Here is an 18,680-nt window from a genome sequence, read left to right as displayed (position 1 = left end):
TCAGTGATATTATGACCCTGATATTTGATTTTAACTTTTAAATTTTTTTAAAGTGTTTGCATCAAGACCACACATCTATCTGTTTGTCTTATTTTCTCCTCTTTAGGCCCTCCTTTGAACCTCTCAGTTTAGGGGAAAGAGGATAGCTGTGAATAGTGCTGCCTCTGCCATTTCAAGCTGCTCATGAGTAAACACACAATAGGACATTTGATTATCTCTTTTTCTCTCGTAGATATATGTTCTTGGCCTTCAACCAAATGATTTGTGAAAATTTACTGCTATGGCATTGATATTTAATTCAATATCATGTCTTTCAGAGCCGTATTCAACATTTAAAATACTGATCCAGAGAAATTCAAATTTTTCTGAACCTGTTAAAATCCAAAACTTAAATTGTTCTTCCTTCAGAGATTAACTACCTGCTAGTTTTTGAAAAGAATTTCTCTTTGATTTTACTCATACTGAAATGCAATGCTGTAAAAATTGTTTTGCATTTCATTTCGCATCTCACGCATTCACTTTGCTCTGAGAAGCTTCTAATTATAGAATGTCCTCAATTACACCATTAGCATTTGTTATGCTCAGCTGGTTGAGTTGCTTTTAAATTCTCGTATTCAAATTTGAGGGGAGGAATATCTAACCTTTCTGTTTCCTTGAGAATGCCCAGTGTCCATTTGCTATGTTTTGTGTTAGAATGTACAGAAGAGTTTGTTCTTTCTCCTACTATTTCCAGGAGAGGAGCCAGAAGATACCGAATACGAGATGCCCAGAGTGTATGAGAGCATTGAATCTTTAGATATGTTGAAAGAGAGGTTGAACCTGTTCATGTTCCTTTACAACGAGACTGTACGTGGGATGCACTTAGATTTAGTCTTCTTTGAAGATGCCATGATTCACCTTGCCAAGGTAGAGTAGAATTTATTTACCTTATGAAACTTGAGAATTCTGATCTTTTGTTATAAATCTGAGTTTGGATTAATATTTGTTCATAGTGAATTGGTAAAACTATTGGGAATTTTGGGAGTAAAGAATGAGGGTTGGATGGGATATTGTTTTCCGGTGTTAGCCTTGCTTCACTTGATGGTGAAGTAGTAGACTTTGGACTAAAATCTTAACCCAAAGACTAGAATACATAAACTAGTGTTATGACCAGATCCTGGGTGAGGTTCCTCGAGTTATTACAGTTCCAAATGGGATACCTCAAATTACCAAGTTTTCAGGTGAGGAGGGATGAGTGCACCCCTTCTTTATTCACTGCCTTCCTCAGTTAGTTGCTACAAAATTAATTTACAAAGGATCCTCTTCCTTATCTTTTGCTGACTCCAAACTCATGTTCTGAAAGGAGCCAATTTAACTGTCCTGAGTTAATAAAAATAGGGATTATTTGTTACTAAATGTGAGGAAAAGAAAATTAATGCAACAAATACACAGATTAGAAATGAGAAGTGATCCAAGAAAAGATAAAATTTAAAAGATATGCAATTCACTTTCTGAGACATTTGTGAAGAGTAGACAGTGGAACGTTTATAGTTGTGCAGGTGATTCAGGATTTTAATTGAAATACTTTGGAACTGTTTCCTGTTGACAGTTGCTGGTTAGCAGCACTCAGTGAGGGGAGGGGGTGTCCATGTAACCAGAAGATTCTCCTTCATACATTGTTCTTAAAGCCCTGTCATGCCAGGCCATCTTTGCCTCTGATATAACCTTCTTCTGTTTCCTTTTTACTCATTGATTTCCTGTCTAAGTGGTTGATCCTAAAATTTTAAAAAAAGAAGTTTGACCTTAACTTTGATGGAGTCCAGGCTTCAACTCTAACCTGGAGCTTTTCACTGTTTTTCAAAACAAGAGAGGACTAGGTTGTACTCTTCTGGAGGCTGATATACCTCATCTCAAGGGGCCACCATTCTTAAGTCAAGCTATTTATGGGCGAGGGAAGAGGGAAGTCCATCTTATGGAGTCCAAGTCCCATTTTTGCACTTATATAGCTGATACTGTCAGAAGTAGGCTGAGGCCTACCAAGATTTCCTGGTTATATGATCCAATATCCTTCATCCAATTATTGACCTCAGTCAGTTCTCCTTTTAACTTTATTTTTCTCCAAGCTTTATTTACTTGAATCTCTTCTGTCTCTTCCTGTTCTTGATTCTACTTAAAGTTGGTGGCAACATTATTTCAGCGCAACTTTGAATAGAATAAGTTACATGTGTACATTATCACTTATGTATAGAAACGTGCAATGCAGAGCCGTTGATAAATCTTGACCTTAAAAAAAAGAGTTATTGGGATATGGGGTGGTGTGGCAACCAACTGTTTGCTTAAAGTGATAGGCTTTAAGGAGGGTCTTAAAGGAACTAAGAAAAATTAAACAGAAGGGTTTAAGAAGGCTATTGCAGAATGTACAGCTGATGTTGCTAAGGGGACAATCAAAAACATTCAGCCAAAAGGAGAGGGTGCACCTCAATCATTTTTCTAAAAATATCTCAGGGGAAAGAGTGTACGGTAACCGAAACGTCGATTTTATTGCTCCTTGGATGCTGCCTGAACTGCTGTGCTTTTTCAGCACCACTCTAATCTAGACTCTGGTTTCCAGCATCTGCAGTCCTTGTTTTTACCTGTACGGTAAAAAAATAAAACTTTGCTACCACTATTGAAATTGAGATTGCTCATAATCCACACAGTGAAAACTGAATTAATTTGATGATTGTATTTAAAAATTTTTAAATTTTGCAATTGATTTTTAATCATCATTACAACATCCTTGTCTGTAATTCTGTATTTATTTTAATGATAAGATTTTCATTTTAACCTTCGTCTTGGGATTCACTTATAGATATCACGTATCATCAGAACTCCTCGAGGTAATGCTTTACTTGTTGGTGTAGGTGGGTCAGGCAAACAGAGCTTGACAAGACTCACTTCATTTATTGCTGGCTACCAGACATTCCAAGTCACTCTCTCACGGTAAATCCACAACTGAAATATTCCTGTTTCTTTGTATGAACAGCATTTCAAAGAATAATAGCAACTGTATATCTGATCAGCTAATATTGCGTGGATGAACTACCTAATGCATATCTCTAGTTTTGGATTAAAATTTTAGAATCTTACAGGGGCCTGAATGACATGGGCCATATCCATTTCCATAACAATCTTGAATTTAACTGTCTGCAAATGATTCCCCACTGATAGTTCAACCACTTGTGCCTAAAATTAAGCCCTGTCTTTTCTATGTAGTGGCTTAAAAAAGCTCTCCTGAAGGTATTTTTAAAATGTTGTGCTATCTAAACCTTTCACATTGTGTCTACTGTCTTTAATGTTGGGGAAGTTGAAATCCCCTGCTATTACTGGCCTGTTACTTTTACAGGGGAGGTGATGCCCTAGTGGTAGTATCACTATACTACTGATCAAGAGACCCCCAGTAATGTTCTGGGGACCCAGGTTCGAATCCTGCCTTAGCAGATGGTGGAATTCGAATTCAATAAAAATCTAGAATTAAGAATATAAAGATGTTGGTTGTCAGAAAATCCCATCTGGTTCACAAATGTGCTTTAGGGAAGGAAACTACTATCCTTACCTGGTTTGGCCGACATGTGACTCCAGACCCACAGCAATGTGGTTGACTCTTAACCTCTGGGCAATAAATGCAGGCCTAGCCAGCAATGTCCTCATCGCATGAGTGAATAAAAAAAAAACAGCTCTGAAATTTGCCTACATAGCTGCTCTCTGATTGTTTTGGGGCTTAAAGAACATTCCCAGCAATGTGATTGTTCCTTTTCGGTTTTTAAGTATTATTCTTATGACTTCCTTTAAGAGGCCTTCCAAGATATCACCCCTCCCTCCTACTGTAATTGTTTCTCTAATCAATATTGCAACACCTCCTCCTCTTTTACCTCCTTGTATCCTGGAATAATGAGCTGTCAGTCCTTCCCCTCTCTCAACCATGTCTCAGTAACAGCAATAACATCATATCAAAGTGGAATTAGAAAGTGCAGAAACAATTTTCCTTTTGGTCTACAGCCCACACTTTGTGTGGTATTTGTATCTCTTAAGTGAATCCAAGTTCAAAAATATAAATAAAGCAGACTGTCATAAAGTGACCTCCTGTTTCAGAAACATCCTTGTGTGTGCAATAACTTTGTCATTTTTAAATCCTTGAGCAATGTCCTTAGCTGCACTCTGTACTTGGAAATGTGTCCTTACTAAAGTGCAAACTGTTAAATAAGCCACACTGAGTAATTAAGGTAATAACATTGTACTGGGGTGAGAAGGTTAATCCATATTGCAGCAGATTTATTTTTAGGTGGTTTATATTGTAATTAATTGAAAGTACTGAAGCACAACAGAAAAGATACTAGAGCTATCTATATGTAACTTTATTTGTATATGCTTAGGTCATACAGTGCATCAAATCTGCTGGAGGATTTGAAGTTTCTGTACAGGACAGCTGGACAGGAGGGAAATGGAGTGACATTTATTTTTACAGACAATGATATCAAGGACGAGGCTTTTCTGGAATACTTGAACAATGTTCTCTCTTCTGGAGAGGTAAGCTGCATTCATCAACTTTCCCAATATATTTTCAAACCAACAATAGTATTTTCTCTCCTTTCGAAATATGCTAAGTTTTATTCCTGTCCTTACTGGTGAATGTCAGAGTACACCATTCTATGGAGACTTCACAGAGACTGAGACAGGTTTGGAAACCATCAATCACAGCAAAGCCAGTTAAAAAAAAATTGTATTATGGTTCGAGATAAGCACGGAACAGGTCTTGGTAAACAGAGCTGTTTATTACATTATGTACAGAGCAGGAAGAGACCCCTGCATGGGGTATGGAGTGAATCTGTCATCACTTCCTGTGATGTCATCAGCTGCTGTCTAATAGATTAGATTACTTACAGTGTGGAAACAGGCCCTTCGGCCCAACAAGTCCACACCGCCCCGCCACCCACCCATACCCCTACATTTACCCCTTACCTAACACTATGGGCAATTTAGCATAGCCAATTCACCTGACCTGCACATCTTTGGACTGTGGGAGGAAACCCACGCAGACACGGGGAGAATGTGCAAACTCCACACAGTCAGTTGCCTGAGGCGGGAATTGAACCCAGGTCTCTGGCCACTGTGCCACCATGCCGCCCAGTGTATACTACACCTCCTTGCAAGTATTCATTTTATCTGTTAATGTTTCCCCTTTCCCATCATCAATATGCCTACATTTTACTCATCATTACCATATCTAATTTCTACTCATTGTCCTGTGTCCCTTTTCCTCACCACCAAGTCTGTTGAGGGTAAGGCTTCAGTGTTAACCTTGTTCTCAGCCCCCATGGAGAATGGGCACGAATGGTGCTGGGTGTATGCTTCCTTCTTAGAAGCTAAGATGAACATTTGTTGTACCTTTTTCTTTGCCATAATAGAATACTGCTCTTGCTGGTGGCATTGACCATTTGTTGTGTTCTCCCGGTTGTTGTTTGGCTAAATCTGGGTGGGCTTCTTCCTGTGAATTGATTATTGCTTGGCCACAGTGTAAGAGGTGGTTGAGGGCCATATTCCAACAACCCATTTGCTGCGTTGTATTCCATTTTGTCAGTAGAATTAATCTTTGGAGCAGCCAATGTTTTGGAATTTTTCAGTGTCATTGGGGCTGCTTCTGGCACATCCTCTTGTGCATTCATTGGTGAACTGATTCCTGGGATGACACAACTGATGTATGAAGAGACTGGATTGGTTCAGATTCTATTTACTGGAATTTAGAAGAATGAGGGGGGACCTCACAGAAACCTAGAAAATTCGAACAGGATGAGACAGGGTAAATACAGGAAGGATGTTTCCAACAACTGGGGATCCCAGAACCACGGGTCACAGTTTAAGGATATGTGGTAGGCCATTTAGGACTGAGATGAGGAGAAATTTCTTCACCCAGAGATTGGTGAGCCTGTGGAATTCTCTGCCTCAGAAAGTAGTTCACTCCAAAACATTGAATGCTTTCAAGGAGGAATTAGTTATAGTTCTTGGGACTAAAGGGATCAAAAAGTATGAGGTGAAAGCAGGATTAGGGTACTGAGAATGATGATCAGCCATGATCATAATGAATGTGGAGCAGGCTCAAAGGGCTGAATGCTCTACTTCTGTTCCGAATTTCTATGTTTCCTTTTTATTGTGAACTGGCAGGGGTTCTTCTCTTAATGATAATACTTTACCTCAATCTCCATCTGTGCTGGTCTGAGCTCGATCTCTGTGTAATCCTTTCAGTGTTCTTCCCTGAAGAAGTGGTCTGCAGGAGTTCTCTCATCTCTTGTTTTTTTCCCTCAGTGATACAGGTCCTTGTTGTTTGAAAGCAGTTCACCTTGTGTTTCTCCTCAGAGCTCAGACATTGCTGACAATCCAGTTTGCCAGTTTGTTCCTTGCTTTCCCTTGGCTCTAGTACCCGATTTCCTTGTTTCGGTGACAAAAAGAGTGCAGTTGTATGCTCCCCTTGGCACTTCCTTATTGGTTGTTTGTATTCAGGCAGAGTTGTGACATGAAGGGATGTTCTTGATATTGGTGGGAACTCTGGAAAGCCCTGTGTTGGGTTGTGCAACTTCTGTGGTTTCTTGGAGATTGTCCTACTCCATTGTCCCTTAAAGAGCAGTGCGACGTCTGGAGTCTCCTGTTCTGGTTGGTGCTGTGATTAATGATGCCTCAGTCTGCATTTTGATTTCTCTGATCCCTGATAGGGGCTCTCAAAGTGGTCTGGATTGGTGGGGGTGGGGGCTTATTGGTTTGGTTTGCTTTGGTTTCTTTGTATCCTGTAAGTAAATAAGCTGTTAGGCCACACAAGCCTTTCTGCTCAACGATGGCTCAGAAAGATGTAGAGGATGTGGGAAATTTCTCATTGCTGCATTGGAGTCTAAAGCCTCACTGAAGTGGGAAGTGGAAGCATACTGTGGAGGAGTCGAAGAGCTCTGGTCTCAGTCACTGCACAACATGTGAATGGTGGAGAGCCTAGAAGGGAAGAAAGTGGAGCAGCAACGAGGTATGCAGTGATGGAGCCGCAGTTTCTGGGAGTAATTCTGGGGGAACAGGAGAAACACATCCCAAGGGAGAAGAAGCATGCTAATGGGAAAACAAGGCAATCATGGCTGACAAGGGAGGACAGGGACAGCACAACAGTGAAAGAAAGAACATACAATGTGGTAAAGATTAGTAGGAAACTGGAGAATTGGAAGCCTTAGGAAATTCGGCCTGTCCATAAGGACTCTTTTATAGATACACCACTGAAAGCATACTGTCCAGCTACATCTGAAGAAAAAGCAGCGCTTCGAAAGCTAGTGTTTCCAAATAAACCCGTTGGACTATGACCTGGTGTTGTGTGATTTTTAACTTTGATATCTTGACATCTGAGAGGTGTTAAGCTCACTAGCATATGGTTTCCTTCTTTCTGCCTCTCTCACTTTTTGAATCCAGAGATCATTACTCTTGAGATTCTGCTTCTTAATTTGGTGCCTGACTTTTTGTACTAGCTATACAGAATCTCTTTCCTTGATCTCCCCATATTATTGGTACCTACATCCATACTGACATACCTGCGCCCTCCCACTCTATGTTCTTCTCCATCCTTAATGGCTTCTCCAATCACAATGGCTTCTGGACTTTTACTCTTTGCTGTACAGAACAGTATTAATTCCCCTCGTAAAATTTTCCCCTTCTACTACAAAATTCCTTTTTGGTGCTCCACCATGGAATGGCGCCCTGGTCAGTTATGTCACTCAAATTGTTATCCAAACAAGTTGAAATAAACCTCTTAAACCTGTTGCACAATTGCAAAGATTGGTGATCCTGCCCTTTTGGTCCCCTTACATGCCTCACTTGTAGTCACACCTCTTCTTCCTGAATAGTGAGGAAATTAGGAGACCCTATCCTCAGGGATGTGACTGCGTCCCGAGAAAAAAAGTCTGCGTGTAATTTTCCCCATCTCTGATGTGTTGCAGTCTGTCATTTGGTCTCTGGCTCAGAAACACTGAGTCAAAGTGACTCACTGCAAATACTTAGTGCGAGCAGATTTGTCCTGGATGCCACTGACATCCGAGGGGTCCCACATTTCACAATTCAAGCATGTCTCCTGCACTACCATCTTAAAGTGTCTTAATTAATTGCTTAATTATTTTATTCAATTATTTATTTTATATTTACAAATATCATAGTACACTTACCACCAGTTCCATTACCACCATTAAGATGGCAGTGGAGTAAGCAGTGCAGTGTTCTGGCTCCTAAGGCCAGGAACCCAGGACTTGTCCTCTCCATCCAATGTTCCTTTTCTCCCCTTCTTTTTTTCTTTCCCCCTTTTTCCTTTTTTTTACTTGCTTTCTTGTGGAGAGCTCAGATGGTATTGGCAGCAGGGGTGAGATGTGTAGCAAGTTGGAGGGAGGTGAGATTGGGCCGAGTGCCCAGTGCGAGACCCAACAGCATCAGTGGTGCCTACTTCAGCGTGGCAGGCCTCGTGTCGAATGTGGGCCCAGTTCTGAACCCAGCAGCTTCAGCTGCATTGCCGAGATCGGCCCAGGGTGGACTCATGGTGGTGGATGTGGGTGGAGGCAAAATGGTGCTGAAGAATGGTGACACAATTCCAATGGCAGCAAAATGACAAAATGGCGCTGAAAAATAGTGACACAATTCCAATGTCAGCGGTGTGATGAAGGGACTCAAGCTGGCCCACTGCTTTGTGTTGGTGTTGGATTCAGCACAGGGGTGGAAGACCCTAGATCCAAGCCAAAAACGAAGCACATAACAAGAAGGACTGGAACGTTGAACTTTTCACTTAATTGTTTAGTGTTTTACCTTTATATTCTACATCTTAGTTTATTTTCTGTGTTTTTAAGATGGGGCTGGATAGTGGCAACATTATACAACTTTTCATTGTATTTGTAACAAGTACAAGTGACAATACATCAATCACTCAATCAATATTAAACCTTAGGAATAAAATAAAACTTAATCACTTAGAGTCATAGCTATTGAGATGTACAGCATGGAAACAACCCGTCCATGCCAACCAGATATCCCAACCCAATCTTGTCCCACCTGCCAGCACCGGGTCCATATCCCTCCAAACCCTTCCTATTCATATATCCATCCAAATGCCTCTTAAATGTTGCAGTTGTACCAGCCTCCACCACTTCCTCTGGCAGCTCATTCCATACATGTACCACCCTCTGCGTGAAAACGTTGCCCCTTAGGTCTCGTTTATATCTTTCCCCTCTTACCCTAAACATATGCCCTCTAGTTCTGGACTCGACGACCCCAGGGAAAAGACTTTGCCTATTTACCCTATCCATGCCCCTCAATTTTGTAAACCTCTATAAGGTCCCCCCTCAGCCTCTGACGCTCCAGGGAAAACAGCCGCAGCGTGTTCAGCCTCTTCCTATAGCTCAAATCCTCCAACCCTGGCAACATCCTTGTATATCTTTTCTGAACCCTTTCAAGTTTCACAACATCTTTCCAATAGGAAGGAGACCAGAATTGCACACAATATTCCAACAGTGGCCCAACCAATGTCCTGTACAGCCGCAACATGACCTCCCAACCCCTGTACTCAATACTCTGACCAATAAAGGAAAGCATACCAAACGCCTTCTTCACTATCCTATCTGCCTGTGACTTCACTTTCAAGGAGCTATAAACCTGCATTCCAAGGTCTCTTTGTTCAGCAACACTCCCTACGACCTTATCTTTATTACCAGATGCTTACCAAGTAGCTAGTTTTTTCCCTCATCGTAGAGTAAGAACCAATACTCAGAGAATAAAAATGTTAGAACGAGCAAAGGGGCACCTACTTCCCTGCCTCAACTAACTTCCAGCATGCTGTTTATAACTGCACATGTATGAATGAAAAGAACCAATCTAACACAATGAAGAATGTATTTGTTCATTCACCTTGAACATGCAAAAAAAAGATTGTGTAGCTTTCTGATCAGGCACAGACCTTGCTATAGCTAATCTTCCTGGCGAGGTTGTAACAGGCTTTAAAATCAATGGATCCCAGACAAGCCCCCATTGCTAAAGGTAGGTGGCATGGTGGCTCAGTGGTTAACACTGCTGTATCACACCACCAGGGACCTGGGTTCAATCCTACTCTTGGACCACTGTCAGTGTGGAGTTTGCACAGTCTCACCATGTCTGCATGGGTTTCCGCCAGATGCTATGGTTTCTTCCCACAGTCCAAAGATGTGCAGGCTAGGTGGATTGGCCATGCTGAATTGTCCAGAGTGTCCAGGGATGTATGGGTTAGTTGGGTTAGCCATAGGAAAATGCAGGGTTACAGGGAAAGGGTGAGGGATGGGTCTGGGTGTGATACTCTTTGGAGGATTGGTATGGACTCATTGGGCCAAATGGCCTGTTTCCACACTGTAGGGATTCTATGGATACTTTGCCCAGGTGTAATTTCTGTTGACAGCTGGCTTAGAAGTGGTTTTTAACTTGTCCTTGTTTTATAGGTTTCAAATCTGTTTACTCGTGATGAGATGGATGAAGTTAATAATGATCTCACTCCTATAATGAAGCAGGAGTTTCCAAGGAGGCCTCCAACCAATGAGAACCTGTATGAATACTTTATGAGCCGGGTCCGGCAGAACTTGCACCTTGTGCTTTGTTTCTCACCAGTTGGAGAAAAGTTCCGTAATCGAGCTTTGAAATTCCCAGCGCTGATTTCTGGGTGTACCATGGATTGGTTCAGCCGATGGCCAAAGGATGCCCTAATTGCAGGTACGACCACATACGCAGCACACGGGACACTACATCACAGTAACCAAGATTCATCATGAGAAACATTGGCCAAGATTCAACATGAGAAGCAGTTGCCAAGATTTTCAGGTTTGAAGTTAAAGGCATGATGTTGAGTGTCTTAGTTCATATCCATAAACACCACAAGAGCGTACCTACCTACTTCTGCAGGACACACAATGCTTTGGCCTCAATCACTTTCTGTAGTCATGACTTCCAAAGGCCCAACACCCTCTGGGTGAAGAAATCTTTCCTCATCTCACTCCCTTTATCCTTAAACTGTGACCAGAACACCTGAAGCTTTAACATTAGTTTGCAAAGCATTAATTACTTCAGTAGTCTATTGCAAGTTCAGTGAATATTCTTTTATTTTAGAGCTTTAAAACTATACTCTCCCTCTCCCCACTTTTCAGCTGCTTAAGCATCAGTGCAGACCATCACCCACTTTCCCCCCTCTCTCCACTTTTCAGTCCCACACAATCGCGTGCTTCTCAGCTCATTATCTATGCAAGCCAGATCCTGCATGAGTTACTTTGGAAAACATGGTGAGTGAACTGGAAGAGCTGAACATGGGGTGGGGCTACAAGGGGATGGGTTCGGTGAGGGGGCCAGTGTGGGACTAAAAGGTGGGGAGGGGGGAAAGTGGGGAGAGGGTCTGCACTGATGCTTGAGCGTCTGAAAAGTAGGGAGAGGGAGAGTATAGTTTTAAAGTTTTAAAATAAAAGAATATTCACTGAACTGGCAACAGACAACTGAACTAATTAATCCTTTGCGACCTAATGTTAAAGTTTCAGGTGTTCTGGTCACAGTTTCAGGATAAGGGGAGTGAGATGAGGAAAGATTTCTTCACCCAGACAGTGTTGGGCCTCTGGAATTCACAACTACAGAAAGTGGTTGACGCCAAAGCATTGTGTGTCCTGCAGAAGTAGGTAGATATGCTGTTGTGACTAAAGAGATCAAGGGATATGGGGGAAAAGTGGGATTACGGCATGGAACTCGATAATTAGCCATGATGTTATTAAATGGTGGAGCAAGCTTGAGGGGTCGAATGGCCTACTGCTGGTCCTATCTTCTGTGTTTCTCTGGAGCTACTCTATAGGGGAGATGTAATGGATGTGATTTTAATGAACACTGTGTAAATGGTAGAACTTAATATGAAACAGTTTTATTTCACAAAGATTTGCATTTATTTGCGACCACATCTCAAAACATCTCACATGCTATGAACCCCTCGAGTTGCAGTGACTGCATAAAGAGAGAAACATACAATGATTTAGCTGTGACTTCACCAATCCATGGACAGCACTGTATAAAGTCATAGCTTTTTATTTACAGAAGTGTGTCAGTTATTTTTTTTAAACAGCATTTGTTACTAATTTGTAACAGTTGTCTTGGTGACAATTTAAATACTGTGGTGTTCTGAGTGTTTTGACTTTAAGTTTGAAGGATTGGTGAAAAATGTTGGGAATATTGATAAATTCCTCTAATTCTGCTTCTATGAGAGTCTGATTCCCCACATAACAACACAAGTACAAGAGGTATTGTTACTCTGTGTCATCTAATGAAGGAGATGGTGAGATTGAACAAGTAGCCCCTAAAAGGTAGCGTTCAAGCAATCTTAGGAGGAGGATTATTTTGAGCCTTGCGCAACAAGGGTATCACAAAACAATGAATAACCTCCTGCTGTCTGTAATGTTAAGTGGTACTAACTTCTTCCACTACCTCACATTCACATCGCTCACTCTCACTCTGCCACTCCATAACCTACAAGAGTCTGCAGTACATACGCTCAAGGGCTCAGACCCACCTCGTTCCCTTAAACTACTAAACCCTCCTGCCCACTTACTGGGGGTGGTTTCCACCTTCTATGTTTGTTCATATTCAAAAACTGCTCCTGCAGCCATTTCAATCATGTCCAACCCTTCTCTTTAGCCCAGTGGCGGAAACATTGGCACACAGCTATGGCGAGGTTCGTTTGTGAAAATAAAGCTCCTCACCCCTTTGAAGAAAGGGCCATTGAGCTGGCCAGGAAAACCAGGACTGTTACCGTAGTGGTGGGGAGACATGAATGGGCCAGCGACCCAGTAAGTAATATCATTCCCTGTTCTTCCTGGATCATCATGGAAGCAAAAACATTTCTCTGCGTATATTATTCCTGAGTTCTTTACCTGCTCTTCTACAAACATTAGCACCAGTCCCAATACAAGAAGCCACAACCTGAGTTATCTTGTGCCACCATTATCTTTAAGGAAAAGACTGTGACCCACTTCCCTCCTCCGCTCACCCCCTCCCCCTGCTCCCCGAAAAGGATGCATCAGCTGGGCATTTGTTTGTACCTCAGCTGGTACCATAGCATGTGAGATGTTTTGAGATCTCATAAATACAAATCTTTGTGAAATAGACATGGGTATACAATCTGGTGAACAACAGGTGGAGGAAGAAGCCCTCAATATCCATGGCATTCGGGGAATGCTAGAGACCAGGCACTTGCTGAGCTCCATGTTGAAGATGTGACTCTGTCCTTGACCATAAATCATATGATCAATCTACAGAAAGAGAGAGGGCATATCAGGCATTGGTGGTCTGCAATGGAAGATTGAAGGAGTCATTGCTATGTTAGCTCCAACATGAGATCACTCAGTTATACTCTTGTGTCTTTTTCTGTTGGGCAGAAGATACAAAAATTTGAAAACATGTACCAACAGATTCCAGAACAGCTTCCTCCCCACTGATATCAGACTTCTGAACAGATCTCTCATATATTAGAGTTGATGTTTCTCTCCATCTTCTCTGTAGCTATAACACTATATTCTGCAGTCTGTTTTGTTACCCTGATACACTTAAGTATGGTGTGATTTCCCTGGAAAGCATGCAAAATAATACTTTCACTGTATCCCAGCACGTGACAATAATAAATCAAATCAAGAAAGGGAGACCTTGGCCCAGCAGTATTCCCAGATATGTGCCCAGACCTGCATCCATCACTGTGGCCATGGGTGCTCAGCTTCAATAGTGGTGTGAGGGGAGAACACTACCACTGATATGTGGATTAAGTGTGAATTGAAGGCAGGTGTACTGCATTGTGTAAGCACTGCATTCCTGATTACTGAAGGGTTTCTTGTGATACAAGGTTAGTGTCTCTATCTCTGAGCCAGGCAGCCTGGGTTCAAGTTCCATCTGCTCCGGAGGTGTTGTGATAACATCTCTGAACAGGTTGATTCGAAAATATCTAAGCCATGATTACTGGAACAGCCCTTTAGGTGACCTTACATTGCAACCCTGAATTCCTGAAATGATCATGACCACATTCCTCAATTGAAATGGAGTCAAACCCCAGGCATGCTTTGGACCAACCGCATGACTGACTGTGGCCAGCCCCCAGACTAGAATTAGCCCATTCCTGCATTGACTCTTGCACTACCCCCAAAATGACCGGTGTCCACCCTCAGCCCACTGAGCATGTCTCCTCTTTCCTTTCACACATGGCCAAGCTGTTTATGTACATGCGCTGTTGGCACATTTGCCACCTCTGACATTAGCAACACCACCCTATTGTTTAGCAACAACTTTCTGCCCTTCACATTGATGCTTCACTGTTTCCGACAGCCACGTGCTCCTGCTTTGTCTTCTGCACTGAAGTGACACTCATAGCCTCAAGCTGTCAGCCACGCCCTCTGTGCTCAAGTGCCATTCTGATATAAAAACTGCTGCATGATCCTGTCCACTGAAGTGCTAACTGAGAGGCTGAAATGGGTACCTGGCCATGCTCCTATAATGTGGAGAGATAGGTCAGGCAGACATGTCCATGATCCTTGGTCCCCATGGAGACACATACTGCATTTGTAGAGGTTACAGCAAAAGTGAAGTCAAGGACTCTTGAGCAACATTTGGTACAGGCAGCAAAAACTATGTACTGACCAGGACTAGAGGCTGAAAAATAAAGTCACCAGCTACATGATTGGTTTATGCAGACGAGTATCATCATTGTGCAGAAGTTGATTGAGAAGGGGAAGTTCAATACACCCAGTCAAGTAATTAATGAGATGGAAATGCATGAATATAGGCTTCTCTCCACCTGATGGTAAGAAGCTCAATTTGTTACTAAAGAAAATAGAACTTTGCTGTGAAAGTTACTTTGGCACAGAGGATCATCTGATTAACTCAACACACTCACCATTATTTTCACCACATCAGAGTGTAAATTGAACCCATTAGGTACCTTGGTTTCCATCATTTGGCTAACTTTATTTATTTTTAATTGCCATTTTCTGACCTTTTTCTCCCATTGTTTCATTGCAGCCATTAGCTTATTTGGAATTCAGTCCTCATGTTTTGGCTAATTGGTCTGGGAGGTATCCTGTTTCTCTCAACATCTGTCAATGTACACTTTCCAGCGAGGAATAATTGGAGAATGGTCAAGTTCAAAGATCTTGGCTAAAATTCCTTAACCCTTCTGACTTAGGGTATTGAGGTCAATTGATGCCTTTGTTCATTGGATCACTGGGGAAGCTCCTAATTTAACCTTAAGACATTTGGACACTATTTACTTTCTTAACTAAGCAAAATTTGTTTCACAGAATTAGTGTTAAAGTGATAAACTAACTCAGTTTGATCCTGGACTGTGAAGCAGTATTCTTATAATGACATTAATATGCTGGCAGTGATGCTTGTTAAAATAACATCGAGTCCTATTTTACTCTATACATTAGTTTATCATGTTCTAAGGAAGCAATGTGTTTTGACAATACTGCAATTCTATGATTATTTAAAAATAATGACGTTGTGTTGGAAAACTAAATTGATCAGCTTAATTAGATTCAAGCTACTTGTTAAATGGATAGACAAAACTCCATTTGGACTAATTATTTGTAAGCAGTAAAGTATTGCATTTGAAAACTGGCTAATTTAAAATGATGTGAGGAGGTAGTGTTGGACTGGGGTGGACAAAGTTAAAAAATCACACAACACCAGGTTATAGTCCAACAGGTTTATTTGGAAGCACTAGCTTTCAGAGCACTGCTCCTTCATCAGACGGTTGTGGAGTGTAAGATCATAAGACACAGAATCTTTTGCTATAAATTCTATGTCTTATGATCGTATACTCCACAATGAAGGAGTGTGCTCTGAAAGCTAGTGCTTCCAATTAAACCTGTTGGACTACAACCTGGTATTGTATGATTTTTAACTTTAAATGAACCTTATCATTTCTTTTCTTTGTTAGAAGAAAACAGAATAAAAGATTGTTTTGTGAATATTAAATGACCAGTAAATTATTTAATATTCCAATATTAAAATGTAAAAATTATTAGATTTATTTTCAAAATGATAAACTTGTCTTTTTCTGCAGATATTACCCTCAACATTTATTTGAGAAGAATTTTGCTCTTATGGCAGTAGTTTTGAGAATCCAATCAATGGAGAAAAGAATAATGATATTTCCAAAATAAAGCAGTGAGTCATAGAGCTGGGTTATAAAATGTACCTCATAAAATTAGACTTCAGTCAGTGATGTGTTTGGAATTGAGTCCGTTAGTCAAGGATGAAAAACTCATTTTACTCATTTACACAAAGGTAAAAAATGTGTGTCTGAATGTTGAACTGATCCATGTAAGGAGAAAGTGAGGACTGCAGATGTTGGAGACCAGAGTTGAAAAATGTGGTGCTGGAAAAACACAGCAGGCCAGGCAGCATCCAAGAAGCAGGAGAATCAACATTTCGGGCATAAGCCCTTCTTCAGGAATGATGCTGGTGTGCCAGGCGGGCTGAGATAAAGGGTAGGGGGAAGGGAATTTGGGAGAGGGGTGCTGGGAATACGATAGGTGGAAGGAGGTGAGACTGAGGGTGATAGGCCGGAGAGGGGGTGGGAGCGGAGAGGTCGGGAAGAAGATTGCAGGTCAAGAAGGCGGTGCTTAATCCGGGGTTGGGACTGAGATAAGGTGGGGGGAGGGGAAATGAGGAAGCTGGAGAAATCTACATTCATCCTGTGTGGTTGGAGGGTTCCTAGGCGGAAGATGAGGCGCTCTTCCTCCAGGCGTCGTGTGGTCCGGGTCTTGCGATGGAGGAGGCCAAGGACCTGAATGTCCTTGGCGGAGTGGGAGGGGGAGTTAAAGTGTTCAGCCACGGGGTGGTTGGGTTGGTTGGTCCGGGTGTCCCAGAGGTGTTCCCTGAAATGTTCCGCAAGTAGGCGGCCTGTCTCCCCAATGTAGAGGAGGCCACATCGGGTGCAGCGGATACAGTAAATGATGTGTATGGAGGTGCAGGTGAATTTGCGATGGATATGGAAGGATCAGCGTTCCGGAGAGACCACTCCCTCCGTGACTCCCTCATCAGGTCCACACCCCCCACCAACCCAACCTCCACTCCCAGCACCTTCCCCTGCAACCGCAAGATGTACAAACCTTGCGCCCACACCTCCCCCCTCACTTCCCTCCAAGGCCCCAATGGAACCTTCCATATCTGTCGCAAATTCACCTGCACCTCCACACACATCATTTACTGTATCCGTTGCACCTGATGTAGTCTCCTCTACATGGGGGAGACAAGCCGCCTACTTGTGGAACATTTCAGAGAACACCTCCGGGACACCCGCACCAACCAACCCAACCACCCCGTGGCTGAACACTTTAACTCCCCCTCCCACTCCGCCAAGGACATGCAGGTCCTTGGCCTCCTCCATCGCAAGACCCTGACTACACGACGCCTGGAGGAAGAGCACCTCATCTTCCGTCTAGGAACCCTCCAACCACACGGGATGAATGTAGATTTCTCCAGCTTCCTCATGTCCCCTCCCCCCACCTTATCTCAGTCCCAACCCCGGATTCAGCACCACCCTCTTGACCTGCAATCTTCTTCCCGACCTCTCCACCCCCACCCTTTCTCCGGCCTATCACCCTCACCTTAAACTCTTTCCACCTATCGTATTCCCAGCGCCCCTCCCCCAAATTCCCTCCCTCCTACCCTTTATCTCTGCCCGCTTGGCACACCAGCCTCATTCCTGAAGAAGGGCTTATGCCTGAAACGTCGATTCTCCTGCTCCTCGGATGCTGCCTGGCCTACTGTGCTGATCCATGTAATACATGCTTGTGTTGGGTGAGGAACATTTTCCATTTCAGGTACAGCCCAATGCAACACATTGCCTTATTCATTTGCCTGTGTTTCAACCATAAAAGAGAACCCCTTTCTGCATCAGTGTGACTTTTATTTTCTATTTGAGTTAATCTTATAATCTGAGATTGATGAGGATAAATTTAATAATTTTACGATTGTGAAGAAACAGTAAGCCAAATGATGTAACAACAGCAGCTTCTATTTATGTAACACTTCTATAGTAATAAACATTCCAAGATGTTTCAATTATTCCATTATAAGACAATTTTGACATTGAGTCACATAAAAGGTACATTGTACCATAATAAGACGCTTGTTGAAGAGGCAGATTTTCAGGTGCCTTTTAAAGGAGGTATAGAGGCAAAGATGTTTAGTTGGAGAGTTCCTGAATTTAGGGTCTTGGTGGCTGAATGCACTGTTCCCAATGATGAACTGATTAAAATCAAAGATGTTCAAGGGGTCACAATTAGAAAAAGACAGATATCTAGGAAGGTTGTGTGGCTGAAGGAGTTATAGAATTTGAAAGGTGTAAAATAATATAGACATTTGAAAACAAAACTGAGAATCTTTAAAAAACAAATTCAAAATTTTGCTTAATTGGAAACCAATGTGGGCCGGCGAGCATTGGAGAAATGGGGGTCAATGAGACTTGACACACGTTACAACAGTTTTTGATGAGATCAAGGGTATGGGGGATAGAACATTGAAAGTTGGTCAGAAATACATCTGAATCCTCAAATTTGGAAGAAGCAAAGGCTTTCTTGAAGATTTCGGCAGCAGATGAACAGAGGCAAGGTTGGAGTTGA

General features: G+C 42.2%; 1 protein-coding gene across 1 annotated transcript in view; it reads left to right on the top strand.

The window, feature by feature from the left end:
• Nucleotides 1–18,680, top strand: part of LOC140453242 (dynein axonemal heavy chain 5-like) — a 293,833-nt gene that overhangs the window by 194,402 nt on the left and 80,751 nt on the right. Inside the window, 4 exon segments of the mRNA XM_072547816.1 lie at nucleotides 734–906; nucleotides 2,831–2,961; nucleotides 4,392–4,545; nucleotides 10,482–10,749. Coding sequence (XP_072403917.1) covers nucleotides 734–906; nucleotides 2,831–2,961; nucleotides 4,392–4,545; nucleotides 10,482–10,749 — 726 coding nt within the window.

The sequence above is a fragment of the Chiloscyllium punctatum genome, chromosome 26 (assembly GCF_047496795.1).
Source record: "Chiloscyllium punctatum isolate Juve2018m chromosome 26, sChiPun1.3, whole genome shotgun sequence".
NCBI lineage: Eukaryota > Metazoa > Chordata > Chondrichthyes > Orectolobiformes > Hemiscylliidae > Chiloscyllium > Chiloscyllium punctatum.
The sequence above is the reverse complement of the archived record's forward strand: the minus strand, read 5'-3'. Positions and strand labels throughout refer to the sequence as shown.